The sequence below is a fragment of the Cimex lectularius genome, unplaced genomic scaffold, assembly GCF_000648675.2.
Source record: "Cimex lectularius strain Harlan isolate CLEC.00 unplaced genomic scaffold, Clec_2.1 scaffold21, whole genome shotgun sequence".
In the NCBI taxonomy this organism is placed as follows: Eukaryota; Metazoa; Arthropoda; class Insecta; order Hemiptera; family Cimicidae; genus Cimex; species Cimex lectularius.
The window spans coordinates 1,029,770-1,049,992 of NW_019392671.1; the positions used below are offsets into that span (position 1 = coordinate 1,029,770).

At 37.3% G+C, this 20,223-nt stretch overlaps 1 protein-coding gene across 7 annotated transcripts in view; it reads right to left on the reverse strand.

Moving 5' to 3' along the window:
• Positions 1-16,544: 16,544 nt before the first annotated feature.
• LOC106668565 (transcription factor Sox-13) overlaps positions 16,545-20,223 on the reverse strand; it is a 597,903-nt gene continuing 594,224 nt past the window's right edge. For 6 of the 7 annotated variants that reach the window (XM_014397456.2, XM_014397454.2, XM_014397455.2 and 3 more), the window contains 6 exons: positions 18,316-18,468; positions 18,051-18,258; positions 17,840-17,989; positions 17,726-17,776; positions 17,488-17,640; positions 16,546-17,427 (listed from right to left, as the gene is read on the reverse strand). In XM_014397456.2, the coding sequence (XP_014252942.1) occupies positions 17,069-17,427; positions 17,488-17,640; positions 17,726-17,776; positions 17,840-17,989; positions 18,051-18,258; positions 18,316-18,468 (1,074 nt within the window). In that variant the 3' untranslated portion in view covers positions 16,546-17,068. Of the gene's footprint in view, positions 17,428-17,487; positions 17,641-17,725; positions 17,777-17,839; positions 17,990-18,050; positions 18,259-18,315; positions 18,469-20,223 lie in introns of all 7 variants that reach the window. The other variant, XM_024225288.1, reaches the window with a different exon arrangement.

The following is a 20,223-nucleotide window of genomic DNA, read 5'->3' on the forward strand; positions in this document are numbered from 1 at the left end:
ACAGTGTTTTTATATGGTTTTCAATCAGTTCAATAAGGGCCTTTTTCTTGTGCTTGTAGTGAAAATTGGTGCTGTTTTTGTTTTTTCTTACTGAATTAATTATTCTTTACAAACTGTACATAACTTTATTGCCATATTTTAGATTATTTTGTGGTACCATACACTCAAGAGATATTTCTGGTGAAAAGCTTTATACCATCTGGTTTAAACTTTTTGCTTTATACATTATCTCAGATAAAATAGTATTATAATTTTAATATATTGTAAAGGTAGTGTTTTGTTAAATAATGTAATTTTAAATTCTTCCCTCCCACTCCATATGTAAAATGTATATTCAACAATCTTAAAAAATTCAGATTAAGCATTAAAAAACCCTGAAAAAACTAAACTTTATACTTTAAGTAGTCAGAACTGTGATAGCAAATTAAAAAGGATGTTAGGGTCTTGATGTGTGTTTTTTAAGAATTGATGTTCTATGTTCAGAGCAAATGAGTATACATTTTAATGGCAACATATTTTCTAACATATTAATCCTCATAAGTCCTCCTTCAATTCGAACCATTTTATTATCATAATTATTTATTTTTTGTGTTAATATTTGCTGTTTGAAATTTTACCATTATTAGTACCTGAATAGTTGCACGTAAACTAGAAATAATTAAATTTATTTAAACTGCTATAATTTTTTATTACTAAAACTATTTTGCATGTTTAATTAATACAAATGCGATTATCATTAATCAAAATTCAAATTAGTTGTGAACATTTGCTATATTTTCTTATACTGATATACTTTCTTAAACATATTTTTTTGTATGATGGGCTGTGGTTAAAAAAACAAAAAAAAACAACTGTGGTTTGAAATTTATCTATTGTAATATAATTGTTATTATAATTATGTAACAAATATATTTTAATAATAGCTCTGTTTGATTTTTGAATAATGAATATGTTTAGTGTCATTTATGTTAGAACATTATGTTAATCTGTAAAATAAATATTGTATCCATTTTTACCATACTCTTCAGGAGAATGGTAAATGTAATAATTACACAAATACCATATAATAAATAAACGTTTATTTTAATCAGGCAAATTACCACACTTTAATTACGAAGAATGAGCTGTGCGCTTTACAAATAGCAAGGTATGTCATTCAAATATTGAAATCGATGTATCAAGCATATGTTATTGACGTGTCTCTGTTATGGTGGTAATGTTTGGTGTTTTATTGTTGATTCGTAAACAAATGTTTGGTGCCAAATGTAAAAAAAAAAATTAAATTTCGATTAAGGAAAATAATAGTGCAGTTTTAATTGAAATGCATGAATCACACCCCTGCTATGTTTGCTTCTCATTCTAATGGATAAAAATATCATGTTTATAGTCATTAATTTCAATTTGCGTTTAAAATGAATTTATTTTCTGGGATTCCAAATATTAAGTATAAACATTGTCAGTTGACAACACTCCAGGAATGAAATATCATCAGGATTTGTTATATTCAAAATCATAAAAGGCTCCAGGATGCGGTTATACCAATACAAAAATCTTACAAGAGAGTCTATATTACTACTGACTGTTTTGGTTAAGTTGTCCCAGAAAACAGATAACTTTTTGCATTTTCAGAGCCTGGGAAAGATCATATAGTATAGACAAACTAACGTCCTACATCGTTGATTAACTTTGTTTCAAGATCACGTTCTTGCAAACACCTTGAAAAAATAATCCTTGGCAGATTACTTGAGTTTACTAATAAAAATACACCCTCTTGCCAATTTGGCTTCAGAAAAAAATACACTCCATTCACCCTTGCTGGAAAAAGCCGATTAGATCTAACAAGGGGATGTCTAGATAGGAGCCCGCATCGTTTAGTTTGGTGAAAAATAACGACAAGCACTTCGCACTCTGAGGAAGGTTTCGTTTCATTTCATATGGGATACCTTCGCAACCGAGGCATGAATTCCGGGCACGCTCCAACACGGCCTCTAACTCTCCGACCGTCAGCGGAGGTTTATACATTTCCTCTCTCTCCGCCGTCGAAGTCAATCCGGATTCGTTCTGTCTGGATTTTCGTTCTACGGAAGATGTCGGGGTTAGCCGTGACCCTACAGCTAAGTGCCATGCCATTCGACGCCTCGGTTACTTCCCCGTGTTCCGTACTTAGTATCGGCACCGAACTAGTGCAGCCAGAGAGAGCCCTGATCCTTCGCCAAGCCTCCCCAGTCGAAGTATGAGAGTTGATACCCTCTATCTACTTTGCTAAGGATTCCCTTTTCCTTGGGACAGTGTACGCCTCCCTGGCTTTTGTCACTTTATACATAATAAGATTATCTTTCATCGAGTGCCTTCTGAAGCGTCGAAAGGTCCGCTTCTTCTCCGCATGCGCTCGGGCGCAGTCGTCGCTCACCACGGCACGCAAGGTCTACAAGTGGACCCATAATATTTCTGTTGATTTCTCCTATGAGGGTCAGAAATGTCACTGACTCGGAGGAAAGCGGCTAGTTCGCCCACTTCAGGCTCTACCTACTTCGAACACGGTACGTCTGCCTCACGGCAGAACTCCTCACAATTATCGGGAAGTGGCCACTCAAGTGGGAGGTTCCCCAATGGATTTCACACTCCACTCTACCATTGTTGCCAGGGATGATGAGACACACGACAAGTCGATCGTGCTAAAACTTCTGGTGCTTACATCAATATGGGTAACGGCGCCATTGTTTAGGAGGACCATTCCTGTTTCACCAGTTAGGTTTCCATCATTCGGGCCCTAACATCCGAGTGCTGTGACCATCCGTGCGCATTGAAATCGCCCTACACTAAAATCGGATGGCAGAGAAGAGATGGGCAGAAACCTCACTACTGTGCAATAGTCCGTCTGGCGGAAGGTAGACTGAGCACAGTGTGAGGCACATCGTGCTACTCGGACTGCATTCGCCAGGATGTTTGTATTGAGTCTCACTTCATGCGGATGTATATTTTCTCTTATTAGCTCTCGCCTAGCTACTCCTCCGTGTGCCCTACATCCCGGATCAAGCTGCACCCCCCCCCCCCTTGAGAAGGTTTAATAACTCCTCAATGTAATGTGCACCCTAGGGCGGATGCAGGTCTCCTGGAGGAGCATCGCCATTATGTGTCTCTTATTTCCGATTTGGTTTGCAGTTCCAGTGCAGAATGGATTCCATTAGCCACTCTGTATTCTGTTCCTCTTTCGCAGGTTAGGTCGGGGCCTTCCCTTTTTCCACCCTCTTTTGCGTTTTTTGTGAGGGTGGCATGAAAAGGGCCGTCCGATTCTGTCAAGGAGCCTAGATCTGTAACCCAGGTCCTCGAAAAAATGCACGGGGTGGTGGGTCTTAAACACTGGTTTATAACTCCCACCGGCGATGATTGAGAGAAGGACGTTCTTATTCTCCCCTATTTTTGGGGGGTTGAAAGACCACCTTGTCTCCGGGATGATTTGATTGCCGAGGTAACGACATTCGCTTTTGTTTTCTTTTGCGTAGGACGTACCAGGGCGGGACGAGATGCTGCTATCGTCGGAAGATTTCCCTTCTCTCGATTTTGTAATATTGCTGGGTTTGCATATTTTCGATTAGCGTTCAGGAGGAAGGGGAATGTGAATTGAAAACTTCCCTCCTTCCGCGCGTACGTAGTATTTCGTCACATAAGTCGGCCAGAGGGGTAATCCGCAGCAAACCGATACCCGCTGACGAGTTATGCTGTTTCCTTCTTCTCCCTTTTCCACTCCTTTTTACATCTTCTTCCTTCTGTTCAGTGCTGGGGATGCTGGAGATATTGGGATGTATGGCTCCAGTGTCATCGCTGTCTCACTTTTAGGGTAGGCAGCATTCGCTAGTTTCCTTTTTGAAGATGCGAGCTTGTTTTTGGTATCCATCGTGTTGTCTTATCCAGCTCGGTGTTCCTTTCTCCAATAGCGGTGCCACCGTCTACACCGCTACTAGAGGGCTGTCGACTGGAGACTCGTCTCGTCGACGAGATTTCCATACCTATCTGGAATACCATCGGCAACACCAGCTCACTAGCAAGGGCACTCGCAACATCAGCCTCGCTCTCGCTTTCTCTTGGCTACCGGCCACGAGTCTCTGTATCCATAGCCCCGGACCTCGAGAAACAGCTTACACGGTTACGGAACGCGACCAACGGCTCACACGGTCCCGGCCTCAACCATCGGCTTTACACACTCAACCCTCCTCAGAGCCATCAAAACTCCCAGTCACTAAAGAGATACATAAATACATATTTGAATGATGAATTACAAAATGAAAATTTCCAGGAAGTTTCAATGGTCTAAGTATTGCAGTAGTAGAAGGTATTTAGCCTACAGGCAACAACACGTTATTCTAGAAAGATTATAATCTGAAAAATTATAATCTTAAAGAATATTATATTCTGAAAAAGATTATAATAATGAAAAAACTGAAGTCATATTCAGAATCAGCACTAAAAAACCATTCAGAAACACTTGATATCATCGCTCAAAAAAGTTTCATTTGCATACTGGTATTTTGGAAGCCCAGAGTTGCCTATTAGCAGTTTGAGTACATCCTACTGCCACCATGATATTTTTACAATTTTCATCATTCTTGTGTTCTTTGGCACCCTAAATACTAAACTAGGGAAAATAAGTTTGCCTCAATTTTCCCATAGTGGGACTTTAAGGTTAAGTATCAATTTTTTAAAATTCGACTATCAACAGAGACCATTGTAGATTATGTCTAGAAGAAACAGAAATGACAGAACATATCCTATGCAGTTGTCCTGCAATAGATAGGAAAAGGCTTATGACTGGGAAAACCGTTCTTGAACCTCACAAATCATAACATACCCTTGAAAAGAATTACTTTATTTCAAAAAGAAATGAATATCTTCTTGATAATCCATTAGCAGAGATCGGCATAATAGACGAAAGTTTAAGGGTTAAAGAAACAAATCCTTATGACTCCATCTGAAGGAATAAATGTTACCGATAGCTTTCCTTCTATAACTAAACCCCGTTAAGAAAGCTCAGGAGTAACAGAATACCACAGTAGTTTACATGGATTACTCCTTAAAAAATCAACAGATGAAATTCTTGGCTTTGCTTTATGGCCAGTAAAGCTGATCTCACTCTGTCCACTGAACAATCGCCTTCCAGCTTGTATGGAACTCCTCTACGTCCATTTTTTCTTTATCTAATGTTGGGTGTCGGCTTCGTTAAATAGGGCGAGCGCTGGTTGGGTCACGAAACTAATAATGAAAGTAATTAAATAAACTAAAATTAAATAAATCCTGTTCGCCTGAGGTGAACGAGTGTGTAGTCCTCCTCACCAATCTTCCTTTCGGTACCCAGCAATGCAGCACCTAAACCCTCAGCATAACCAAGGCTCCGGATAATATGATGGGTAGATTACTACGATACCTGCTTGTTTCCGACCGAATCCTCGATTTGACAATATTTCTGAAGGAAGACCACGACGTTCAATGAAACGATCAAGTGCAGAGAGAAAAGCGATCGTGTGAAAAGTTCCGAAACAAATTTCAGATGAACGCCTTAGTTGCTGTACAGACAAATAAACGTAAATAACCTTTAGAGAAAAATTTGATCGGACTGTAAAATGACCTGCACAATCGACGCCTACGCGTGAGAAAGGGCGAGAGACAGTGACGCGAAACAAAGGAAGATCTGCCATTTGAGGTTAGTAAGAAGAGCTACGAAACTTATAACAAGTCAAGCACTCTTTTATGCACTTCCTAATGAGGAAGCGAAGTGACAGTATGCAGAATTTGGTTCTTATTAGGGCCTGAACGGTGGTTGGCCCAGAATGCAGAGAAGAAACGTGTTAATAGAAGCATATCAATTTAGACAAATGGGCAACTTTCGGCTAGGTTATCGGATGTTTGGGCTCACGAACAAGCAGGGATTGGGAGAGTCTTCCGCTCACCCTGAGGAGATCACGGTCGATAAATGTAATTGGGTACAATTTTTCCTTTGGCTTTCAACAGATGTTCGGCAATAAAATAGAGCTTCTGAGTGATCTTAAATATCACGAGCAGGGACGCGTCGAACTCGTCAGGAGTGAGAGGGCCAGTTCAAATCGTTTATGTCGAGCTTGCGAATTTTGAGGGAAAACGTTTAACACAGGCGACACTCCACGTAAACGAATGAGGGAAGAGAACCGTTCAATTACATCAATGAGAGGATTATTCAATTTCGATTCATCAAGGAAGCACGAACATTTCTGTTTTAATTCGGGAAGTGAGGAAGCAAGTTTACTACTTAACTGAAACGGAGGCGGCCAGAGGTTAGCTGCTTGGGTTAAAAAGTCGGGGCTTTGCCTTTTGGAGGATTCAATGAGATGCCGCAGAAGAAGGGTAGATTATCCTCGCTGTGTTTTTAAATGTGGTAACATCGAGCGAGTAGGTGGAATGCGTGTGAGGCAAGGGCATCTCGAAAAATTTTGTAAGCAGCCTCTGCATGCATTTGGAAGACAGACCAAGGAAGTGTGCGAGGATGCTAAGACTACGCCTACCTAGACCTTCGAGATGAGTTAAGGGAGTTGCTGGCATGAGAGCTGGCCGCGAACGGCGGGTGCTGCATCAGAGGCACTCGCGGGTTAGAGTACCGGACCCTGCCTAAATATATATTTTTTAATATATACACGGACGGGAGAGGGTGCATAACCATCTGAACTGCGGGGGCAGCGTATTTTCGTTCCAAGTTCAAGCCCAGCTGCATGGGTAAGGACTCGGAGTGGCTGAAACCCCTGGCGGGCATCTAGAGAAGACGCTGGGTTTCATTCGTGGCCGTGGACCGTAGTACTTGCGTATGACCTCTGCATTACCTCCCGACCTCGTGGGAATCGAATGGATCGGATTGCCGAGGGCGTATAGCCAGCGAGGAGCTATAACTATGCTGCCGGCGTCCCTCGAATGCGTGAGGAATGGTGGACGGGGCGGGTGCTTGTCGGTGGCGGCCGTCTGTGCTGCCTTTACCGTAGGCATGGTCTCCCATAGGGGGTGGTTAGAGATTCCACTAAAATCGAAACCTCGGCAGGAGCGTATCCGGAGGTTTCGACGCTAGGGAGCCCCTACACCCAGGGAGAGAGTTGTCGTCTCTATCTAGGGAGTGCGTGGGAGACTTGGCTGATGCATTTCGACCACTTTTTGGGTATCCATTTACGCACGGCATTGGTTAAGTGCACAACGTTAACCCACCTCTTCGGAAGGGGCAAGCGGGAGAAGTCAGCATATCTGTCGATTAGTCTGTGAATTTGCGGGATTCTACACCAAACCTCACGGAAGAAGCAGATTTTCCGTGCGCGGAGGTGAGTCGCTTATAACTTGAGAATCTAAACGCGTGATAACGCCTGACGACTAGGTGCGCACGCTCAAGAACCTCAATGTAGTAGACAGTTCAAATTCTTGACTATATTCATCTGGAGAGGGACACCAAAAAATTTGCTGGCATGACGGTCTTCAGGACGATCTGGCGATAAAACCAACAAAGACGGTAGCGGTTAAATCCCTAGAGAGCTGATAGTAAACCTTACCTCAAATAGCCATATCATGGGCCACCAACCCAGGGTAGTTTTATATACCCAACAAACTCTCTAAAAAGCAAGAAGTAGGATAAACTAAAGAAACATCTCTTTACCAAACAAAAACTCAATCACCTTTAATTTAAATAAAATGACAATGGACATAATGAAAGAGACTTTTCCAAATGCTTATAGCAACAAATTAAAATGATGTATATTTACAGTTATCTCAAATTCTACAAATAGTCGAAGTTTATCCTTCCGCGTCTCGATTATACCAGTTTGACTGTTTGTTACTCCCCACCTTTGTACTTTGTACGGGCCAGGGAAACGCAATCTTTGTAGATCTAGCGGGTCTGCCGCGAATAGTAACGGATATCGATACATATTAGTAACAATAGACGATATTACCCGATTTTCCATTCTCATACCGATTCGAAAACCTACAGCCTTAATAATATTAAAGTTATAAGGTCTTCCGTCTTCGGTAATTTCAGATTCTGGGGAAGGATCTACCGGATAACGCGGCCGTGTTCCATTCTAAGAAATATTGACATTTTTGAATGATGCATGGTATTGTGCCTCAGTACTTGGTACGATTCTACCCAGCATCCAAATCGCTACAAAACAGAAAGGATTTTTGCTGTTGTTGCTATTACGAGTCCTGGAAAATTATTACGGTATTTATTCTTGAGCCAACTGCAATTTATTTACGTTTACCTTTAATCCCGCGTTGCGTATTCTTTGGGATATTATTCGCAGATGTTGGACGTGTTTTTCAAGCGAATCTGAGTAAACAACTAGATTGTAGAAAAAATAAAAACGAAGCTAAATGTTAGGTCCCAATATGTTCTCCATCAAAATTTGTGATAGCTGTCCACCTGTCGCTAGACTGAAAGGTACACGCCGGTATGCATTAGGTACCCCAAGGAACTTGAAAGGCTGTAATAATCTTCGATTTTTGGCTTAATGGTATTTGGTTAAATGCCGACTTTAAATCGAAAACCGTGAAAAATTTTCCTTTTTGCAAATGGATCATCTATTGTTGGTGCTTACTGCGCAATGTATGAAATTTTCGAATTTAAATCTCGGTATTCATCTACAAGACGGAAACCTCCAGCCTTTACTTCTCGAGCTTTTTTTGGTACCAAAAATAACGGGGAGGTATAATAGGATGTCACTGGTTTGATTGTCCCGTCCTCCAAAAGGCCATCTTGGATATAAGATCTGATATCACTCGGGGCCTGAGCGATAATATACTCTGGATTTTCTAGAGTCCAAAATTGTGCTAATGTTAAGGAAGTGACTGCTTGTGAAACGTAGGTGTACAAGCTAAGTTGTAATAGAAAAGGAATATTACAAAGAACTCACAATGTAAACCTGAAGTAGGCTTTTATTAACTTTGAAAACATGATACAGTCTCTTTTGTATAAACAATTGCTAATGTCCTTTAGGTGGTTATCATTATTAGAAAAAGCGGGCCATTTAAATCACCACATTTTCCCTCTGGAGTTTAAAAGAAATACATTATAACAATATGAACATGAACAATACGAATCAATTTATATAGTCCTTCAAATAAGCAGGTCGATTTCTGATGCGTTGAGATTGCCTGGGTTCTTTTACTGAAGGGCTGTCCTCCTCCTACAGGGAGAGCAAATTCCAACAGTGCACCGTCAGATCCAGATCCATCCACAAGTCCTTGTGATTCGACCGCCAGGTGTGAAGAATCACTCCCATCGGCCACCGCCGGTGTCACCACTTCCGGAGACTCTACATGAGAGGTATTCCCCATAGGGGCCAGTTGTCTTAAAGAGACCGCTGATTCCACTCCATTGGGCCGCCTAATCAGGGCATACTGAGGGTTCGCTTCAATCAGGTCCACCTCCTCGACCTCGTTGTCGTACTTCCGTTTTCTGTTACACTTGGCCAGCACAGGGCCATGATGGAAGAGCTTCACCATTAGCTGTCCGCCTAGGGTGTGAGAAGAGGCGTTCATGACGGGTAGTGTTAATGGCGGTACACAATAGAGAGCGAATGGCACGCAATAACTCCTGCAGGACCTCCTCCCAGTCCTGCACAGGAGGACCCCGAGTTTTAAGAGCCAGGATGATAGTTCTCCATAGCGTCCCATTTAAACGCTCAACATGCCCATTTCCCTGAGGATTATAAGGGGTTATCCGACTTGTTGCAACTCCATTGGAAGACAGAAATGACTTCACCTCCTGTGACATAAAGGAGGTCCCACGGTCAGTATGTATATACGCTGGTACCCCGAAGGTACAAAAAAGGTCCTTCAGGTTTTCCACCATGTGTCCGATGAGATATCCCTGCAGGGGTAAGCAAATGGAAAGCATGACTACTCATCAATAATATGTAAGTACCAATTTTTTTATTTTGATGGTAAAGGTCCTTTCAAGTTCATGTTGAGTCTCTCAAACGGGAGGTAGCTTTTATTAGGGTCCCTTTGGTTCTCATGAATCTTGGTTTGACTTCTGCACATATCGAGCAGTTCAGTCTTCGGACATCCTCCAGGAAATAAGGAAAGTTTTTGCTTCTTGACCAATGGTACATTCTAGTAATTCCAGAGTGGCACAACGACTTGTGGAGTTCGTAGAGTTCCGTAACGCTGACAGCGTTGCAAATCCTAGAAAGAGCATCAGCCTTAACATTCTCTGCCCCTGGTCGATAAGTAATGTCGTAAGAAAAGTGTGCCAGGTCCAGACGCCAACGATTAATCTTTTCATTTTTAATCTTGCTGGCTTGCTTCTTATTAAAGATAAATGATAATGCTTCTTGGTCCGTGATAAGATGGAAATGCTTTCCCAAAAGAAAAGATTTCCAGTTTCTAATGAACTCCACAATAACTCCTGCTTCCTTTTCTATTGAAGAATGTCCCTTTTCGCTCTTATTTAGAGTTTTTGAAAAGAATGCCACTGGGCGACCATTTTGACTAAGAGTGGCTGCTAGAGCTACATCAGAGGCGTCGGTCTCTACAGCCAAGGGAGAGGAATCATCTACCGTTTTAACTACAGCCTTCGCGATTTCTGTTTTCAGGTTCTCTAAATCTTCAGCTGCCAGTGAGTCCAGGGGAAACCGGAGCTGCGGATTGGTAAATCACCTTATTTTGTCCGAAAAACGGGGAATCCACTTTGAGTAATGGGCAACAAATCCCTGGAAAGAGGCATGTCGATCAGTGGGGCCAGTCGGTCAGGGCTTGATTAAGTTATGAAAGACCTGGTGTCCAAGTACATTAATTTTAAGCTGTGTAAATTTGCTTTTTGCCTGGTTAACATCAAAGCCAAGTTTGTCCAGAACTGCCATCAGCCTTGAGAGATTGGAATCATGTTCTGCTCTGTCCTTTCCACACACGGATATATCGTCGAGATATGCAAAAAACCCTGTTAGTCGCTCTTCAGATATGAATCTTATCCATCACCCGTTAAAAGCATGCTACTCCGTTAGTAATTCCAAAAGGAATACGGGTGAATTGGTATAATCTGCCACTGGCCTCGAATGCAGTAAACTTCCTTTCCTTGTCAGCAATAGGGATCTGATGGTATGCGTTTTTTAGGTCGATACTGCTGATGTATGTGTAGCTTGCTATTTTCCTAATGAGATCATCGATATTCGGTAAAGGATAGGCATCTAAAAACGTGGATTTGTTGATTGTTTGAGAGTAGTCGATGACCAGGCGCTTTTTATGATTTTCATTTTTTGTAACAGGTCCCCTCCACGGCGAGTTACTGGGCTCTATAATCCCTTCCGAAACCAGCCTCGCAATTTCTGCCTTGAGGAATTCCATATCTTCTTTATTTGGTGATTGATCAGCCTTCTCAGTTTAAATATTTAACTATCAGTAGATTGAGGATGAGGCCGGGAAGACAGAAACAACATTTATTTTCTTGTCGAGCTTTCGGCAGAATATACCGCCTTCATCAGGACTTCGAAAAAATCGTTATACTATATGAACAGGTACATGTGTGGATAACGGATATCCGTTCTACCCGCTATACGGATAGATATTCTGCCGAAAGCTCGACAAGAAAATAAATGTTGTTTCTGTCTTCCTGGTCTCATCCCCAATCTACTGAAAGTAAAATATTTATCTTCTTTATGATACCGACGAGATTTTGTCGCAATAGGCCGATAGTCTTCCGATAAATGACTAAATAGATTAGGGGGCTCTGCTTTTGCAACTCCTGAGTAGATGGCCAAGATGGCCAGAAGGGCCTTCCATCCCCCAAATTTCAATGTTATGCCTTCGTGTTCTTTTAATAGATCGTGGCCGATCAGAACATCTGAACATAGCTCCCTCAGCACATTAAGTTTGTAGTCTTTATAAATCTGGTCTGCAATTCTGAGGTTCACTGTCACATATCCTTCAGTGTTGGTATGACGAAATGTTGAGGCCATAGACACTCGCCCCTGACTGGGAACAATGCTAATGTTATGTTTCAGTACAAAATCCAAACTAATAAAGCTTCCTGAGCTTCCGGTGTCCTCTAGGCATTGAGCAGAGATACCATTCACCATAGCCATAGTGATAGCGTGGCTCAACTGGTCCAAAAACTTCCCATTCGAAGATCTGGGAGACAGTCTTTGACTTAGGTTCCCTTGTAGGTTTTCGACATACTCTTGCATAGTGGCCACGGGTCCCACAGTTATTACATTCTACATCTTTCGCAGGGCAAGAAAAGCGAGGATGTCGATTTTGCCCACAGAAGTAACATCTAGCCCTTTCGGTTTGGACGGTTGCGCAAACGTCTTTAATTTTGTCTGAAAAACTCACATGATCAATCCGCCTCCAAACCCGCACATGTGTGCTGACTCCGGGAGTATTCCTCAGCCTGCCTAAGCGCCATCTCGAGAGACACCGCTTGCCGCACCGCCTCGTCTAGACGAGGGTAGTCTCCTCAAGCAGGTGCTGGCGAATCTGCGAGGATAGAAGCCCGTTTATAAACGCATCGCGTATATAAAGATTTCTGTGCTGCTCCGCTGAGACAGCAGAGAATTCACAGTCCTTGTTCATAATCTTCAATGACTGTACGTAACGGTCAATGCTCTCTTCCGGGTTTTGCTTCCGCAGAGTCAGCAGATGTCGTGCGAAGATGTCGCTTCTCTTCTTAATGAACTCGCCTTCAGGGTGTTTATAGCGTCAGAATAGGTCGAACACTCACTTATGATTTCATCTACGTTGTAAGAAAGAAAGTTAGCTATCACCTTCAGTTTATCGCCATCCTCCAGACTTTCCTCCGCCGAATCCAGGAAATTCTCAAAGGTAGTCAGCCAGTGAGAGAACTCTTTGTCCGCCGCCGGGGAATCCGGGCTCTCATCGAACCGGTTAGGCTTCAAATATTTATCCATCCCGAGAAGCCGGGGGGTTTTCAAAGTTAATAAAATTGTAATAGAAAAGGAATATTACAAAGAACTCACAATGTGAACCTGAAGTAGGCTTTTATTAACTTTGAAAACATGATACAGTCTCTTTTGTATAAATAATTGCTTATGTCCTTTAGGAGGTTATCGGTATTAGTAAAAGCGGGCTATTTAATCACCACAAAAGTCATTGCTTTTTGTACAGTAAAATGATTAATTGATTTTTTTATTATTTACCAAAACCTGGTAAATTACATTGTAATCGTTCTGGGGTGATAAAACACAGAATATTTTCTTTTCAAGTTGGCTTTGTCTTGGTCGATCTCAAGCTTGTGCGGAATGTACATGTCCTTTCCAACCTATATACATAGTTCTTTATTAGTGAATTATTTTTCTCAGATGTGTCGTTTTATAAGATATAAGCACCCACAAACTACTAAAGATGTTGAGAAACTGAAACGTGTTTGAAAGACCAAAGTGATAATAAATGAATAATCCACTGAAATATTGCAGTTAGGAATTCTACATTTATATACAATTCATTTTTATTGTGCCAACCCGTGTTCTGGCAATGCTTTAAGAGACTCTCGTCTCACAAGCAGACATTTCCTTAAACAGAAATTTTTATACACTGAAGGGGTGTAATTCACTGAAAACTTCCTGGAGTTCAATTATTTTTTAAAAAGTTGAATTTATATATTTTGTAATGGCTATATCTTTACTGTTTAAGGTTTTTTGTTTTAACTGTCCTAAGGGAAATGAACTAAAAATTATGATAAGGAGCATGATACGAAGTTCTGTTTAATTAAAAATTAATTATTATTTGTATAACTGGAATATCATAGCCATTAAAATATGGATTATATAGAAGTAACATAAGTTTATATTTTTTTATATGCTTTTCAATTAATCTTCCTATTTCTACAAGTACGTTGTACATTAATGAACAATGGATACACATATACACTTTCACCTTGTTTTAAACTAATAATGAAGTTTTTTTCATCTAGTATTTCCACATGTAAAGGAAAAAATTGCGTAATGAAATAACAAGGATAATTTATACCACTAATAGACTATAAGGTGAATGGTATGAAAAGAAAAGAAAAACAAAAGTACATAAAAAAGTTCTCATTTCATTTCATAACAGTAAAGAATTAAATACAATTCATATTAAATAGTGATGATTAAGTGCAATGCTATATATTGTATATACATTGCNATATACAGAAAAAAAGAAAACTGCTCATGTTTTTATATTATTCATGGCACAAGAAGTACAGCTAACCCAATACACTAGAAATAAATATTGCTATTTATAATACATGAACTATACAGTTAACAATATAAAACAAGCTACATAAACTTTTAACCAGAATGGGGCTATTATGTAATACAAATCATATGTACTTTGTGCCTCCACCTTTAAATTACTAATTGTTTAACACTTTTTTTGTAAATTATTAAATACGCTCTAAATTTTAGCAACGATTCAGTAAGTTTTTTTTTTAATAAACATAATTAGCCTTTCATATTTTTGTTGTGGGTTATCCATTTTAGATTGCCCAACTATAGTCACTTTTGTACTCAACGGTGGATTTGATTTCCTCTGTTTAACTTTTACTTTTGAAATTTGAAAAAAAAAATTAAAGTTACTATTTATGCAGTGAAATAAGTTTTTTCATATATATTTTTTTTTTAACCATAAATATAGTCTTACAAATGTAATGTACGTATATTGTGTACAAAGGGAATATAATATTAATTTTTTTAATCTAAAGATTGTTTAAGATCAATAAACATGGATTTGTATGCATCTGTGTGATTTGATTCTATTCATGTAAGATAACATTGTAAATATGTAACTGAGTAAAAATCAGAAAAGAAACTTTCAAGTCTTAAATCAATAAATTTCAGCACTGAATCTGCAAATTGAATGTTTTATTTTTTTATTGTTGTTTTGTAAATGTAAATTTCTAGAAAGAATATTAAGTATATTGAACATAAAGAATAACATTAAAGTAAAACAGGTTTATATAAAATGATGCCAATTCTTTGCTTTAATTAATATATTCTTGGAAACAAATTATTAGTGCAATTTCTTTTTTTTTTATCAGTGGGTTATCTATACCAGTCTGAATTTATACTTTAAATAATTTATATGTACCCATCACATATTTTTGGTATTCTTGTACAAAGTTGAACTGATTTGAAATTATATTGGAAAAATGGTCAAACGTCTAGAAGAAGTTTGCCGTGTTATGACGAAAAATCAATTTTTCCTTACTACTAAATAACAATATAAAAAATATACAATATAAAAACATCTGTCTTCAGTAGGCCCGGTATTGAAGTACTTGTATCATTTGGAGAATTTTAATACAAATACAGTTAACGAGTTGTAGTTGCACTAAATGCTTCATTTAGATATAATCAAAAATTAAAAAAAAAAATATGTAAAAGCCTATTATAAAATTTATGTCCAGTACATTAACATAAATCAGAATTTTGGCACTGTTAATCACATCTAATCTGTATAAGCTTATATGTACATACAGACTTCAAAAACAAACATGCCCTGATGTGTTTGCAAATAACAGTGTGCTTATAATTATATATCTACACAGACGCACACTTAAAAAAAGGCGTGCATATATGCAATAAAGTGCAAATGTTATACTGATATTAATATCACATATTCATTCATGTGTATACAAAATAAAATGTTTAAAATACTGGTATTTTTGAGTTTAATTACAAAGAGTAGTTTTTAGGGTAAAAATTGGATAACCAGCATTTCATTGCAAAAGAAAAAACGTTCTTCTTTTATTCATTAAGTTGAATATATTGCAGGTATAAACATCCTTGTTCATTCATGTTGATTACATCGTACAAACTAAATATTTTGTAAAATTTGTAACATACATCCCTCAATCCACTTTATGTTATATTTATAAGACCTCTAATTTATTTTCACCTGTAGAGAATCATAACAAATTAGTCCATTAGACTACATTTACAGATCTGCGGTATATTCACGATTTTTGACATGTTTACATACATCTACATACTAACCCAGTCTATATTTACACACAAAAGGAATTATCACTTTTCCATAGTAAACAGTATAGAAAGACCCTCACCTTCTTTAATTTTATTTACATTTATACAATTAGTTTCATTATTTATATTGATTATAATACTTAAATTTCCAAAATATTTTCTTTCAGCAATACTTTTTTTCTTTATGGTTTACCTTGAACCTTTCAGCTGAATTTTGTAATTATTTATTGTTATTTTAAAGTTGAATTTCTTAAAAATACAGAAAGAACAATTAATAATTGCAAGTAATCAATATCGACCTTAAAATATTTTAATACTGAAATATAGAGTCAGACGCCAAAATGACTGTACATGGATTCACAGGTGGAAATTATAAAATAATAAGGAATGCCTTAAAAATTAATTAACCATCAGGTTCAATGACGTAACAAATTTAAAACCATAATTCCTTGCCAAATACTACATTTTAAATGTAAACTGAAATTTCATTTTCGCCTATTTGATTTATATGTGATATTTTTATTTTATCTAACTTTAACACCACCTAGAAAAAAGGAAAATCAACAAAAAACAATTGTTTCATAACATTATAACTGAGAAAAATAAATACAAATTGTGTACACAAAATGAAAAGTCCAAGAAAAACACTGGATAAACCACTGCAATATACAATATTCTGTTATAAAAATATAAATAATTGATAATAAATAAATATTAAGTAATACCGACAATATATAATTAAAAATTTCTTACAAATTTACAAATAAAATATTGCTTTTATAATTAACACTTTTAATGAAATCATTGATGCACTTAATAGTTTAAGTTTTTGCAATCGATGAGCTAATAATTCGAGGTAACAAGAGAACATCAACCTAATCTGCCACTAGCATAAATAAGTAGGCATTTATTTTAGTTGTGTGCCAAAAGTCACTAATTTTGATCCATTATATAATAAGCTTACAACTTTAATTTCTTAATAAAGATTCTACTTTAGACTTATAAAGTTTTCAAACGCAAAATTGAAAAATGTAATATTTTTTTTGGCTGCTTGTATTTGTATTTAATACCATAAGGTAAATCACAATTCACTCCTCATTATGCGATGGCGAATTTGTTTCAAAAGAAGGTGAGTTTGCTGGGGAGAAGGTTAACATTTCAGGCGGAGAGATCGAACCATCGGGAGGAAAGCCGTAGCTGGGTCCGGCCATCCCCGAAGGCCCAGCTTCATTCCGGCACCACAACTGCCTCATTTCATTTCGTCTTTGTCGCATAAGGGATTTGTACTCGGAAATTCTCATCTTCTTGCCGTCGACAATGCACGTTCTTTTAGGCCTTGGTCGATATCTGTAGTCGGGATGTTTTTCCATGTGCAGTTTCGACAATCGAGATTGCTCTTCATAGAAAGGTTGCTTTTCCGCATTTGACATAGACTTCCAGCGTGCTCCTGTTAATTAAAAATGAAAATTAAACAAACAGAACAAAAATTTTAGAAATTTTCTCTTACCTAATATTTTTGATATGTTTGAGTTGTGCATATCAGGGCATGCTTTTAAAATTTTTCTTCTTTCATCTTTTGCCCATACCATAAAAGCATTCATCGGCCGTTTTATATGTGGTTTGTTTTCTCCATCCCGTTTTGGTTGGCGCATCATTTTGGCTGCAATTATTTTCAGTATTAAAACAGATTAAAATTTTATTTAGAAAAATTGACTAAAGTCAGAAAGAAAAAAAATTGTAATCACCTTTTTCACTGGAATCATCTTGGATTTTAAATCCTGATTCTTGACTCCATACTAAAATAAAGAAAAAATATTTGAAAAAATTCATACATTTGTTTTTTGTTAGGAAAGACTTACTATGACAAGGTGATAAAAATTCATTGTCCTCTTTGACTTCTTCACGGTGAGGTTGTTGGAGGATATGATGATGTGGTGGCGGATACAAATGAAGTCCTGTGTAAGCAGGCAACTTGTCGTTTTCATTTGCTCCCACAATGCCTAATTTAGCTATGAAGACATTTTATTAATAAAATATAAAAATAAGACAATCGTTGAGGTATGCATTTACTTTGGCTGTTTGCACGAGGCGGCATTGTAGCATATGGAAGAAATGCTCTCGGCATGAGCAAGTTTGGAGGTATTAACTTAAGTGAAGGTGAATTATTACTAGGTTCAGTCCTTCCTGTTGGAGTCGCTTTGGGTTTTGAAAGGTTGAGAGGCGCATCTGGATCCTGAGGTGGAGGGGATTCTACATTCCCGCACCAATTGTCTCCACTCTGTAACAGGATATAGAATTAATTTTGATGTATTGGCAGAAAAAGAATCATCCTTACATTGCTAGGGGTCGAATCGTTGGATACTTGGGGTAAATGGTGTGCCTGAGGCTGAAGGTTTCGAAGCTGATCCAAAAATGGAAGGAACATCAAGCTCTGAGGCGAACCCAAGCTGATTCCTTTCGAGGAAGCATACTGCGATGATATCTGATTCTTAAAATAAATAAATAAATAAATTAGGATATGCAATACTGAATATATTTATAACAAGAAATTCTTATTATGGCTCAAAGAAAACAAAGCTAATAAATTTAAACTCTGACAATTATCTTGTTAATGTGCTAGTTTATTTTTAGCCTGTTTTGATTATTTTTTGGCCAATCCTTCCTCCTAATTAAAGTTATTTAAAAAATCAATAAAATTTTATATTTTATTGATATAACTGATATTAACAGTCAGGTATAAGGTGAATTTTTAAAGAAAGAAAGTCAGTTTTGTTTGTAGCCTGTTTTGATTATTTTTTGGCCAATCCTTCCTCCTAATTAAAGTTATTTAAAAAAAAAACATTAAAATTTTATATTTTATTGATATAATTGATATTAACAGTCAGGTATAAGGTGAATTTTTAAAGAAAGAAAGTCAGTTTTGTTTTTAGCCTGTTTTGATTATTTTTTGGCCAATCCTTCCTCCTAATTAAAATTATTTAAAAAATCAATAAAATTTTATATTTTATTGATATAACTGATATTAACAGTCAGGTATAAGGTGAATTTTTAAAGAAAGAAAGTCAGTTCCTTTGTCATGCTTTTGGATTTTTGATTAATACACTTAATTTTTCAACTACTTCTAATGCTTTACACAGTTAACAAATATAAACATTTACTAACAATATTCAAAATTATTAATCTATTTAGGTTTATAATAAAAATTACATCAACCATAATGAATTTAGATTTCAGCTTAGTAGATTGGATGAAATGTACTATCCATCCATCCTCCCTTATAATTGTAATTGTTTAGTATATTTTAAGACTTTTTGGGTATTTTAATCTAACTTAGTCGAGTTAGAATGGAAGATTCAAGAAGTTTATAAAGTGAACTGATGAGGTGCCACAGTGTAGGTTGGAATGCATTTACAATCAAAGGAGAGAAAATAAGACTGCTTACTTCAAATAAAACCCCAAATAATTAATAGAGCTTCTGAACAACGACAACTACTCTAGAAAAATAAGAGTTTGTGTAAATTTAGAAGGACATGCAGAAAATATGATTAAGAGAAGAATGTAAGACAGGTAATAAGCAACAGGCCTTGGCTTTGCTAACAATTACACCTTTTAGTCTTAGTATATTGTATTTTCAATGATTAATGAACCAATAAAAATTTGTTGTCTATCAGAAACGTTTGCATGGAATGGTGTTATCAATAATAAACTAGGTTTTGCTCAATTGCCAAAGAATGGAGCCGGGAACTGAATACTTGGTTGGCAAATTTAAAATCATGACCTCTATTCTTAATCAGGAAATTTAAACTGATTTTAAATGTATTTTATTAGCATAGGACTTTGTTTTAGACAAATGTGTGTTGTTTTTCGTGCTAAAAGCCCAGGCAAATATGTGTATCGGAAGAAGTGAAAATGACAAATATACTGCTGATGCTGGACGGTTAATAAATTCCAACTTCTTGTTTGGTTATTTTTCAATAATAAGATCATGTTTTCAGGGCATGATTTATATCAATGGAAAAATTCTATTTATCTCGAGTATTGATTTTTATATATTATATACAATTGTACACATAAAAATGAAGTATTGTATAAGGCCATTTTGAAAGAAAAGAAAAGCACTCAGTTCCTTTTGCCCAACTCTTTACATAGTACATTTTATTTAAATGCTAAATCAACTTTAAAATTTTGTGTCTATCAGAAACGTTTGGATATGGTGGGAAAACAAGGAACATTGTATATATAA